The 12,895-nt window shown below is 38.1% G+C and overlaps 2 protein-coding genes across 3 annotated transcripts; one reads left to right on the forward strand and one right to left on the reverse strand.

Annotated features, from left to right (window-relative positions):
- The first annotated feature begins 283 nt into the window (after positions 1 to 283).
- On the forward strand, positions 284 to 1,465 carry LOC120107133 (putative germin-like protein 2-1). The gene is made up of 2 exons (XM_039120303.1): positions 284 to 729; positions 810 to 1,465. The coding sequence occupies exons 1-2, from the start codon at positions 618 to 620 to the stop codon at positions 1,364 to 1,366; spliced, it is 669 nt and encodes a 222-aa protein (XP_038976231.1). The 5' UTR covers positions 284 to 617; the 3' UTR covers positions 1,367 to 1,465.
- A 6,314-nt stretch (positions 1,466 to 7,779) lies between these two features.
- Positions 7,780 to 12,895, reverse strand: LOC103699648 (rust resistance kinase Lr10-like). Of its 2 annotated transcripts, XM_039120302.1 has the most exons (5): positions 12,592 to 12,895; positions 12,025 to 12,471; positions 11,263 to 11,319; positions 9,747 to 9,788; positions 7,780 to 9,347 (listed from the first exon to the last, which is right to left on the reverse strand). In XM_039120302.1, exons 1-5 carry the CDS (start codon positions 12,815 to 12,817, stop codon positions 8,209 to 8,211), a joined length of 1,911 nt encoding a protein of 636 aa, XP_038976230.1. In that variant the 5' UTR covers positions 12,818 to 12,895; the 3' UTR covers positions 7,780 to 8,208. The 2 variants fall into 2 exon arrangements, with proteins under 2 accessions (XP_038976230.1, XP_038976229.1); XM_039120301.1 differs by having other exon boundaries at positions 12,025 to 12,895.

Genomic DNA, 12,895 nt, shown 5'->3' on the forward strand with positions numbered 1-12,895 from the left:
CCTTTCTGGCGAGAAATCGGAGGAGGAAATCCGTGAGCAAACACGCACGGGTCCAAGATCTCTTCACCGATTTGTGGGGATCTTCTTGAAGGAGGAAGGCTTTTCCGGCTTTCTCCACGGCCGGCCAGCTCTTGGTCGCCTCTCCCGACGACCGGCCTCCCCTCACGCCGCCGCCTTCCCCCCCTTGCAACCCCTCTTCCACGATCGTGCCTAGGGCACGATCATAAAAGGGAGACGGGCCAGGTATTTTCGGGCCGGCCCGTTAACCCTCCTCCCTTTTTTTTTTTTTTTTTTTGGGTTTTCACAGGAGATCTCAATTCGAAGTTCAACTTTAGTGGGTTGAAAAGAGAGATTTTTCATACCTATAGGTTGCTCATCGTCCTCGCTAGATAATGGATCTTCATCTTCAAATGCAGAAGATAGTAGATGTACTTACAATTGACATCATAGAGGTGTGGGGCACTATGTGAAATTGGAGAGTAAACTGATCCGCTCCGTGCCTTCATACCTAACCTCATGGAGTCTTCTACTGCGTTATTAGAGCACGACTAGTTCCATGTCCTAGTCTATATAAACTGATCTGCTCCGTGCCTCCTTTAATTTCCTAGAGGAAAGAGATGGCATGCCATATCCTCCTCTTTGCTCTCCTTGCCCTGGCTTCGTCTCATGTGATGGCCTCCGATCCCAGCCAACTTCAAGACTTTTGCGTTGCTGACCTCAAGTCCCCTGGTAATTACTCTTCACTCTTATCATTAATTGGTTAATTTCACCGTAATCCTTAGTTGCTTAGCTTCTTCCTTTGGATGCAGTCCTTGTGAATGGTTTTGTTTGCAAGCCACTAATGCACGTGACAGCGGACGACTTCTTCTTCTCCGGCCTCGATATGCCCGGCAACACGTTGAACCAGCTTGGGTCCAAGGTGACGCAGGTGAATGTGAACCAAATTGCAGGGCTCAACACCCTCGGCATCTCCTTGGCTCGAATAGACTATGCACCTTATGGTCTCAACCCACCACACACCCATCCCCGGGCCACCGAGATCCTTACAGCGTTAGAAGGCATGCTCTATGTCGGCTTTGTCACATCCAACACCAACAACGGCAACCTTCTCTTCACTAAGATGCTCAAGAAGGGTGATGTCTTTGTGTTTCCCAAAGGTCTAATCCATTTCCAATTCAACTACGGTCCAACGCATGCCGTGGCCGTTGCAGCCCTAAGCAGCCAGAACCCTGGAGTGATCACTATAGCCAATGCAGTCTTTGGATCAAACCCACCCATCTCTGATGCGGTTTTGGCCAAGGCCTTCCAAGTGGGCAAGGATACGATCAAGTATCTCCCGGCTCAGTTCTGGGTGGATAACAACTAGTGAAGAAGGCCACAAACGGCGTAGTGCAAGTGTTAGCACATATGGTTCATGATCATCATGTGAATGTGGTTAAATAAGTATGAGTTTCCTCGATCATTTAGCACACCCGCTGTTTAAGAGGTGTTCATTTGTTGGTGTATGCGTACTGAATTCTATATAATTGAGCTTCATAAGGTTTTGAAATTATGCTTTCTTATTATACAATTTTTTTATACAAATGAATTGTTTCTTTTGAAATTTTTCTATAAATAAATAATCGGGCCCTATCAAAAGTGTAGAGCCCAGACCCATTATCTTGAAAAGACCACCCATCTCTCAAGTCTGCCAATGCATCAATTGTTCTCTCTTGCTCTGTTTGCTCGCTGGCAGGCTTCTTAGGTTTTTGCTCCAACCTTCAATGATGGCTGCTTCCAACAGATCCCAGGGGGGCATTTTTACTTCTGCAATACATCCTCGACAGTTGTCAACTCGGTTGCATCTTAAAGTGATTAATCCTGCGTTAAGTGATAGCTCCAGTGATGGAGGATTGAGCAAGGGAGTTGCTGGGTGCTGCTTTACTTTGACTTCGTTGTCTCTTTTAGTCGACTGTATCTTGATGCCGGACATCTGTAATCAAGAACTAGTATCTATTTTCTGCCTCTTACTGGGAGTGTAGCTAGTTGTTCCTGTGTCACTATATTTGAAAGGAAGCAGGTTGTGTGCTTCTTTCTTAGACTTTCTCCCAATAAAGAATGACATAAATTAATGCAACATAATTTAGGACACCATATGATGTTCCAGTTTGAACTCCAAGATCCAGTTTGATTTATTTACCATTATTTCAAGCTTAAGTTCAAATCGGTGTTTAGAAAGGGATATTTGATCAGCTTGATAATACAAATTAAGATAAAATCAACTCGAGGCTAGCTAAGCTATGTTCAACCACGAATAAAAGCTGAATCCTAATTTCGAGCTTGGCTTAAGTTTTATGGCTTGATTTGGAGCCAAATTAATATTCAATAAATCTACAGAATAAGAAGTATACCAATAAATATATTCGATCCTTATGGACCAAAACCTGATCGAGATGAGTCCATTTTTGACTCGATTAACAATTAATTTTGAGCCTATTTACTAGTTCAAAGTTGATATATTTAGCTTCAAACCAAGCTTGACGCAAGATCTTCTCTAATATAGCCCAAGCCAAATGCTGACGACATGCTTAGTTCATTTGAAACCCCTAATATGAGTACACCTATGTATTATTCAATTTAAATAAAATTGTAAAAATTGACAACTAAAACCCAATTGCATTTTCTCTAAGTAAAGATGCATATGAGAGATAAGAATTTCTTTTTAAATAACTTCTCAATCATAAAGCTTTAAGGAGATTGAAAAATGACAAGATGCTTCAAGTTTCTTGCTTGAAATGATTTTTGTCAGCGTCTTGCCCCTATTTCCTAGAACAACAAAATTAAGAAAGTGATTGGTAGCAAGACAAAAATATACCTTAACATTGTGAAGTGCAAAGTGGCGAGCCTCCCTTCCTACAATCTTGGGTCCTCACATACTCTCTCCATTCATGTCCCGACATCCTCGTCGGGCTAAGGGTTCAAATCCATTCAAATTTAATCACAAGCATCATAATCGGCCCGTGGTCAACTCCAATTGATCTGTGCTGCAATGTCCCTTAGTTCGCATAGGTTATGAGTCGGATCTGCTCTAATACTATTTGTACCAACCTAGGACCTCACCTAAAAATGCTAGTCGGAAGATATTATTTGAGTTTCTTGATCCTGTATAAGTACCCAAGATCTTTTCGGCGAATAACCGATGTGGGACTAAACACATGCCTATGGGTCCTTATAACTCTCCTTGAAGCAACACAAATTTTGGAACTTTTGGATGGCTACTCTAATTTGGGTTGCTTGCTATGCATGCTAGGTATTGGGAGAATTCTGGTGTGTTTTCTTGCCAAGATGTACTTTTTACTTTCTTAGGAAAGGAGGCTTGATCCCAAAAAATCTTATACACCATACTTTTTTCAATTGTAGGAGATACATCGGATACAATAGATTTTTTGTTGGAAATTATTTTTGTAGGCAACTTATTACGTATCATCATCTAAATTAACCTTTTATCTAATTTATAGGACCAATAAATTAGAAAAGGTTGTTAGAGAAATGTATTGTCGATGGCTTTTTGTGGGACCATTAACAAATAATTTGATTGGAAAAAATCTTTTTTAGATTTTTTGCGATTGGTTCAGGATTAGAAGCAAGTCAATCTAACAAATTCACTTTTGACCTATGCTCCTTTGGAATCCCAAAAGGTTAATAAAAACTAATATACGTAATCTAAAAGAGCTTTTGTTAAATAAATCATAATTTGTTCCTTGATTTCACCAAATACGAAAATAAAATATAAAACTATTGAAGGTTGAAAGTTTTATTAGTCCTTTAGAGCCACATCTCGAAATCTTTGTTTGATATAGGGAACAAGTGGATAACTGCAGCACCAAGGTCAACATACCTATTATACATTCAGATTTTTTTAAGTCTGCTCTAACAAGTGACTGCCAATATTATTTCATGAGAATGATTTGTACCATGAGGGCGAAGATAATACTAGTAAGGGTGGATTTTGCAAGTCTAAAATCCTTCCTTCTAAAATATCTATAATCTTATTCATCGAGGGTTGATCTGTTAGCTTTGTTTGAATGCACCACAAACCAACTAGAATCATCCTTCTTACAATCTCTTCTTTCACTTTGGTCATGGCCCTAAAGGATTTCAAATTCCCATCCAAGTTGAGATGGTTATAAGTCTATTATGGAAGGTAGATCTCATTGGTGACGTCTACTTGAACTTGTACATTCCCTCATCTCCCAACCATTTCAAGCACTATCATCCCACAAAAATAAACCGCAGATTTGCTAGATACACCTCCAAAATTCTTCAAAAGACTTTAGAAGCAATGTACCCTACAGTCCATTGATCTTCCCCCATTGATATGATGTACACGGAATATTCAAAAATTTTAATAAAGTTATTCTTGGCTTGTCATGGACGAGAATTAATTAAACGCAAAGAGACCAAAAATTGGAATTAGCACCTTAGATGGTTTTGTGGGAGTATGGTCATGACTAATGAGTATACACATCATTTGGAGGTAAATCACAGTTCATCTTAGATGGTTCACTAGTGAGCTCTATCAATATATAAGATTTGAAGCATTGTCATGGGAGTATGGTTTGTAGATCAAAGAAGAAAGAAGCCACCAGGATTAAAAGTGAAAAAAAAATATTTTGATTTTTAGATTAACTTGAAAATCATTTTTTTTTTCCTGACATGGTGGTGTACATCGCAAAGATTAACATGAGTTTCTTTGCGCGGGAGATGTGATATTTGTTCAGTTTTAAATCCAGTAAGGAGCGATATGTAGATCAAACAACTTTTTGAGAAAATTGCTGATATGAAGAAAATTATTTACCCTTTGGATTTTTGATGAAATTCCCTCTTGATTCTTAATAGAAAGATATCACAAATCCCATTAAAAGTGCCACTGAATGGTATTTCAAGAGGTTGATATGTAGGCCGACCTGGTTTAATTCTGTGACACAAAAAATCTAATGCTTTGATTTCTTTTTTGATAGGGATTATTCACGCTTTAGTAATATGCAAAATAATACACACCCACACCCACACTTTAGATTCTTTGTCCATGTTAACTTTTTCATCAGAATTTTGGCACAATATTCAGTACTTTTTAATTTTTGAATCTTCGTTTTTAATTAAGATAAACCAGAACTCCGAATTTTTGGCCTTTGTGTCAGAAAAAAGAAATAATTTGTGAAGTACTATATATATATATATATATATATATATATATATATATATATATATATATATATATATATATGGGCCCAACGTGGCTCCACATCTAGTTTAGAGGGTGTGGTTCTAGGTTCTGCCAGTCTAGTTTGTATGCACCACAAGATCCAATGTGGAAAATAGGTTTCACTAGATTTGTCTGGATGAACTGCAACATTCTTCCACCAACCATTTCAAGAAGCATCATCCCATAGCTATATTCATCAGACATGATGGCTTGTCCAAAGTTCAGCATCCAGTCCTCAGGAGAAATGTACTCTATATATGGTCCCTCGGGCACCCAACCTCGACAAGACCTATTCTTCTAAGAGGGATAAGTTGGCGAGCCCGAAATCGGATATATATTCTAGGGGAGAAGTCTAGGTCTAGTAGTATGTTACGCAGCGTAACGTCGAAATGAAAAGTTCCAAAGTTACAGTCATGGTAGAGATAATCTAAGCCTCGAACATTGCAATCTCCAATAGCTTCTCCTATTTGAGAATGGGTCCTGTCTGTCTCTCGGTATAAATAAATTTTTCGAGTGAACCATTAATCATGAACTTATAGGTAAGATTTCTGTGGGAACCCAATAAACAAAAGGCTACCAAGCTAACAATGTTGACATGGTAAGGAAATCCAATGCTAATAACCTCATTAAAAAATTACTTGCCGCTGCCTTCAGAATTATTCAAGACCTTCACTGCTAAGCTTTCTCTTTTTATCGCCATCCTAACCGCCTTGTCCTAGTTTATTACTGATGGAAGAGGTCACCTTGGTCCGAAACTCTGAAAAAGAATCGAGCTTTCGATCTTTCCTTGACCCACCTCTTCCCACATAAGACTAAAGATGCCACTGTTCTAGGGGGCAAGAACATAGCAAAAGGCGGCACGCTAGTAGAAAGGTTCCAATAGCACGTCCAGTAGCGGAGTTAATGTATGTTACCTACTGCTAGACATGTATCTCTAAGTATGATGAATTAAGCTCAGTTTGGAACTTTGCTGCTTTATTTACTTGCTTTTAGATTATAACTTTATAGTTAAATTCTGATATGGAAGCCGGAATTAGTAGCTAAATAGACAATTGAGCTAACTAGACTGCCATTATAACATTCAAGCTTAACTAGAATATGGGCTTTTATTCGGCCCCATTAATTTTTCGTTCAACTAAGCGAGGGCCAGGCCCAGAGGCTTCCTACCATTTCGGCTTGGGGGTTTAAGGCCAAAAACCCAAGCCCGGGCCTATTCTTCTTATTTTTGGAACACTCAGATTGGTCTTCAATCTTCATCTACACAGAAGAATGTGAAGTTAGCAGGCTGGTCCTCATCTATTCGTCAATATTATACATGGTAGTTTTTCACCTTTGTATGACCCTAGGCTCGGAAAGGATAGCACAAACACTTCTACCTTTAGGGTAACAGGTAAAGTTATGTGGAATAAGTCCCTAGCACATATGGAGCACTGTAACTGAACCCAGATTGATCAAGCCATGGTGTGATCAAACTTGTTTTGAAACTAATTTGGAACTAAAACTCCAAGATCAAGCTTGATTGATTTACCATTATTTCAAGCTGAATTCAAGCTTAAGTTTAAATCGAGCTTTAGAAAGGCATATTTGATCAGCTTGATAATCCTTATTGAGCTAAAATCAACTTGAGATTACATAAAGCTTAGTTCAAACATGAATAAAAGTTGAATCATGATTTCAAGCTTGGTTTAAGTTTTAAGGTTTGGTTAGGAGCTAAATTAATATTCGCTTGATCTAAAGAATAAAAAGACTACCAATTAAATATATTCGATCCTTATTGAGCTAAGCCTATTTGAGATGGGTCAATGTTTAACTCGACTTCAAACTTATTTTGCGCCTATTTTACTGGTTCAAACTTGATTTGTTTAGCTTTAAATGAAGCTTGTTTCAATATCTTCACTACAGGAGCCTATCCCGAACATCGACATGCTTAGTTCATTTGACAACCTAAGTATAAATACATCTATATCTTATTCAATTTAAATACATTTGTCGAAAGTTGACAATTACCAAAAATCTTGTACACTAGAATTTTCCCAATTATATGTGATACAGTATTCGACAAGCATCTTGTATAGATTTTTTGCCGATGGAAAGTTATATGGTATTGTCAAAAATTATTTTTGCAGACGACTTATTACATATCATCATCTAAATTAACCTCTTATCTAATTTATAGGACCAAACAATTAGAAAAAGTTGTTAGAAATTGTTTTGCCAAGGGATTTTTTGTGCACCATCAACAAATTTGACAAGAAAAACTACGGTTTTATTTGTAGTGATCGATTCTAGTTTAGAAGCAAGTCTCTTTTTTCTTTTTTCTTTTTTTTTGATGATAAGGGAGATAATAACTACGTGGCCTCTATTAAGGAATCGAAAAAAAGATATAATACATGATGAAGATGTTGTTACACCTAAGAGGGAGGTGCAGCAAAGAAAGGAGATTTACAACTTGAGAAAAACCAAAACAGAGTAAGTTTTACAATTTTTCACCAACTGAAGGAAGATAACCATCTTGACTTGTGAAAGGAATCAGGCAAAGAGATCCAAGGGGTCGAAAATCTGCCCGCACCCCCTAAGGGCTAAAAGTATCATCATTTGATGGTATAGATGACTAAGAATCCAATAACAGAGATGACTGAGAATCTTGTAATTTAGAAGCAATTCGATCCAACTAATCCATTAGTCATAACCTATGCTCCTTCAAATTTTCAAAATGTACAATAAAAGCTAATATATATAATTTAGAAATGCTTTTGTTAAGAAAATCTTAAACTTTTAAGTCCCTAATTTTCTCCTCGATTTTCCTAAATATGAAAGTAAAATATAAATATGTTGAAGGTTCAAATATTTATGACGCCTTCAGCACCACATCTCAAAATTTTTGTCCGAAATAGAAAATAAGTGGATGCCTATAGTACCATGGTCAATACACCTATTATACATTCAAATCTTTTAAGTATATTCTAATAAGTGGTGGCTACTGATACTATTTCATGAGAATGATTTGTCTGAGAATGCTTCGCTGATCTTGAGGGTGAAGACAAAACTGGCATGGGTGGAATTTGCAAATCTATAATCCTTCCTTCTAACATATCTAGAACCTTCCTCATTGAGGGCCGATCTGTTGGCTTAGTCTGGATGCACCATAAACCAACTAGAATCATCCTTCTAGCAATCACTTCTTCCACTTTGTTCATGGCCCTAAAAGTTATCAACTTTCCATCCAAGTTGAGATTCTTGTAAATCCAATGTGGGAAGTAGATCTCACTGGTGTTGTTTGGTTGAACTTCAACATTTCTTCTTCCCCCAACCATTTCGAGCACTACCATCCCATAACTATAAACATCGGATTTGCTAGAGACCCCTCCAAAATTCTTCAAGAACACCTCAGGGGCAATGTACCCTACAGTCCCTCGAGCTTGGACCATTGATATGATACTATCCGCCGAGCGGCACAATTTAGCTAGCCCAAAATCAGATATATTTGGATGAAAATCTTCATCTAGTAGTATGTTATGTGGCTTAATGTCAAAATGTAGAATTCCAATGTTGCAGCCATGGTGGAGATACTCTAAGCCTCGTGCAATGCCAGTTGCAATCTCCAATAGCTTCTCCCATTCCAGACTTGGTATTGTTTGTTTCTTAGTGTAGATGAACTTTTCAAGCGATCCATTGGCCATGAACTCATATATCAGAATTCTTGTAGACCCTTCCAAGCAAAAGCCTAGTAAGCTCACAATATTGACATGGTAAGTGCAACCAATGCTGATAACTTCGCTCAGGAATTCCTTGCCGGTGCCTTTAGAACTATTCAAGACCTTAACTGCTACCAGACGACCATTATCAAGCTTTCCTTTGTACACGCCACCATAACCACCCTGACCTATCTTGTGATTGAACGAAGAGGTCATCTTCTCCACGTCGGAGTAGCTATAACTCGTTGGGGCCAAGTGCCCGAACTTCTCCATGAAGGCGTCTAGCTTTGAATCTTTCCTTGACCCGTTCTTCCCGGATAAGATTGAAATATTCAATTTTCCATAGCAATAGAGATAAAGCAAGAGGAGGAATACAAATAGGAAGATTCCTGCGGCCAAAAGTCCACCTGCAAAGTAATGATGGAGTTAGTGTTTGGGATGTATTACCACATTTGTTTTTAAAGTATCTAAGATGATTGAAGGTGTTTGAGATAGTCAAAATTCCACCTGCAAAGTTAAGATCTAAACTAGGCTACAAGAGCAAAGAGCAAAGTATGCATACTATTTATAACATTATTGAAAGATAAGTTCGAGAATCAATTAGGAGGTCCTAGTCACAGTTCTCACCAGTTGGTCAATAGAAACATGTAAGTATTATTTGATAAGAAACTAAATTACAAGAACTAAGATCCTACTGCATTATCTTAGTGAAAATCTAGGATTTTGACATTTTATTGGAGTGTGCCCATCCGTTGGGCTTCCAAGAGAATGAAACGATACCTAGGATGCCACTTCAAGTTTGTTACCTATTATGATTCCTTTTTCTGGAAGTTTGGTCCCATTCTGCCCTGTAACATCAAAAAAAGTCAAAATTTAGCATAGAAGCCTTCTGAATTTTAATTATACAGCATGCAAGTCTTATAGAAACTTATCAGTTACATTGAACCTTAGCTATGCCATTTCTGACGCGATTATCGTACAAGTAAATGGTATATTAGAGATGAATATTGGTCTGACCCACCCCATAAATTTGAATTTGAGTTATAGTTGAGCCAGTCTGGGGATGTATAAATAGGTCGTTCTGTATGATTATCTGATTCTAGTTGGGCTAGGCCTTGCTGTTTGGACTAGTTATGGTCCCTACCATCCTGTTTCCTTTCTGTCTCTCTCTGTTTTAAACTTGTTCCCCTCCTCTCGAATGCTTTTCTTGTTGCATTTCATTTATCAATGATATATGAGATGGCTTACAATTGTTTTGCTCAAAAAAAAAAAAAAAAAAAAAACTTTTACATCTGCTTTTACATATTTTTGATCACCGAGAGAGACTCAGCTCATGCAATACCATTCTCAAGGTTAATCGCTTGTGATCCACAAGATCCATAATTTATGCCTAAAACAGTAATTTTTGTGAGCAGTGGTAAACTGATGCAGAAACCTAATAATGTCAGCTATACTTCAGCACATTATAATTCCTGAGCCGGCCAATTTTTATGTCTCATAATTCACCATTGTTCAGTTTCTAACTAAAGATTATCCTCAATACTATTTTGTAAATTAGTTGGGTGACCTTTTTTTAATTTTTTTTATAGAAAAAAAAGAGAGAGTAGATCACCTAAATTTTGTTGTAAAAAAATAATATATAAATTGATAAATATACATGATAAGGGAACTGAAAAAAAAAAATAGATTTTAGACTGGTTTTAGCTCCCAACAATTATATTCTTCAACTAGGTTGATAAGGCACAGAAATCTCTATCGATCAAATACCTATGAAGAGATATTTTTTTCTTTGTTCCAAACTTCAGAAAATCTGGAAGGTGATTCTAACCACATAAAATTGACCAATCATTTCATATTGCTTTTCGTAGCTACCGATAGTATTGAACCATGCTTGTTAAGAATGATTCTATGATGATTCTAACCACAAAAAAGTAATGATGGAGTTAGCATTTGGGATATATTACCAAATTCGATTTTAAAGTATCTAAGATGATTGAAGGTATTTGTGATAGTCAAAATTTGAGCCGCAAAGTTAAGATCTAACTAGGCTACAAGAGCAAAGAGCAAAGTATGCATGCTATTTATAACATTATTGAAAGATGAGTTCGAGAATCAATTAGGAGGTCCTAGTCACAGTTCTCACCTATTGGTCAATAGAAACATGTAAGTATTATTTGATCAGAAACTAAATCACAAGAACTAAGATCCTACTGCATTATCTTTGTTAAAATCTGGGATTATGACATTCTATTGGAGTGTTCCGATCCGTTCGGCTTCCAAGAGAATGAAACAATACCTAGGAGGCTACTTCAAGTTTGTTACCTAGTATGATTCCTTTTTCTGGAGGTTTGGTCCCATTCTGCTCAAAAACATCGTGCCCTGTAACATGATAAAAAGTCAAAATTTAGCATGGAAACTATCAGAATTTTAATTATAAAGCTTGCAAGTCTTATAGAAACTTATCAGTTACATTGAACCTTAGCTATGCCACTTCTGGCAGGATTATCGTACAAGTAAATGGTATATTAGAGATGAATATTGGTCTGACCCATCCCATAAATTTGAATTTGAGTTATAGTTGAGCCAGTCTTCGGATGTATAAATAGGTCCTTCTGTATGATTAGCTGATTCTAGTTGGGCTAGGCCTTGTTGTTTGGACTAGTTATGGTCCCCACCATCCAGTTTCCATTCTGTCTCTCTCTGTTTTAAATTTGTTCCCCTCCTCTTGTATGCTTTTCTTGTTGCATTTCATTTATCAATGATATATGAGATGGCTTACAATTGTTTTGCTCAAAAAAAGAAAAACACTAGTTAAGCATTGAAATAACTTGAACTACTCTTGGGTTATTCAAAAGCTAAGATTGGTGCGCCGAGGCTTACAAATGGATCAAATCAGGGCATAATCTTTTTATAAACAGGCTGGATCCAGTTGAACTTAATTTGATTTCCAACAGGTTAAATGAGTATCATATCTCAAACACATTACAGGCTCGACCTAACCCAAATATAGTGAGGGACCCATGCTGATGGCGGTTCACATGCGGTTTTGGAGACGGGAAGGAGCGGTAATTAAGCACTACCTACCTCTTTGAACCGGGCAGGTGTGAAGATAAGTAAAGTTATCTCGGCAAAGACACAAGACCATGTCATCCAGGAACGAGTCGTTCCTGCAGCGTCCACCAGATTGCATGCATCCGTCGCACCCTTTTCTTTCCTGTGGTGTCCAGGTCACCTCAAATCCCAGCTGCAGGGCCCCCTCAAGATCTTCCACAGTACTGTTGATATGTGGGTCCATACTCATGTAACTCATCTGATTCATAACAGCGTAGGAAACCGATGCGCATTCCGACTCGAAGAACCCGGGATCCATGGCAGTGTAATAGAATTGGCCAGCACTGCTGTCGGAGCATGGGAGCTTGTGGACACCATCGAAGTCCAGCACCCGAGATGAGCAATCGTAGAGCAATAAAACCTGTAGATTGTGCTCGGTGTAGCTGAAAAAAGGCTCAACATCCTGAAAGAGAGTAATCCCTGACGAATAACAGCATAAGCATTGGTCGGACAAGAAGTAATCATTATTGGCCATCAAAAGAGTTTGTTTCTCGTAATCGATGAAATTGATCCGATATTCAAGCGAGCCGATCTTCATACCAAGGCGATTTTGTGAACAAGTGATATGAGGAGAACATGATCCGTTGAGAGGGTCGAATCGCACGAAAGGATAACGGTCCTTCATAAACGGCCCTCCGCAATATACTTCGGAATCCTCGCAAAAGTGTCCTCCGTCAGCTTCCATTGCTCGCCAGCTGATGAAGGAAGCAGCTGAGAGGTAGAGGCTGTGGGCAAGCAAGAAGAGGAGGAGAAAATTCGAGAGCATTCTTGGTAAAACTCCAAATGCGAGCCCAAATACTGCTCGTAGCTGCTAGCTGTGCGCCAAGATGAAGTTCATATAGAT

The sequence above is a fragment of the Phoenix dactylifera genome, unplaced genomic scaffold (genome assembly GCF_009389715.1).
Source record: "Phoenix dactylifera cultivar Barhee BC4 unplaced genomic scaffold, palm_55x_up_171113_PBpolish2nd_filt_p 000772F, whole genome shotgun sequence".
Lineage (NCBI taxonomy): Eukaryota > Viridiplantae > Streptophyta > Magnoliopsida > Arecales > Arecaceae > Phoenix > Phoenix dactylifera.

Coding starts and splice junctions, on each gene's coding strand:
- LOC120107133 (XM_039120303.1), top strand. CDS start 618: ATGGCATGCCATATCCTCCTCTTTGCTCTCCTTGCCCTGGCTTCGTCT. Junction 730..809: donor TGCTGACCTCAAGTCCCCTG/GTAATTACTCTT, acceptor CTTTGGATGCAG/TCCTTGTGAATGGTTTTGTT.
- LOC103699648 (XM_039120301.1), bottom strand. CDS start 12,817: ATGCTCTCGAATTTTCTCCTCCTCTTCTTGCTTGCCCACAGCCTCTAC. Junction 11,320..12,024: donor CACCTGCCCGGTTCAAAGAG/GTAGGTAGTGCT, acceptor ATCATGTTACAG/GGCACGATGTTTTTGAGCAG. Junction 9,789..11,262: donor AGAAAAAGGAATCATACTAG/GTAACAAACTTG, acceptor TTGATGTTACAG/GGCAGAATGGGACCAAACTT.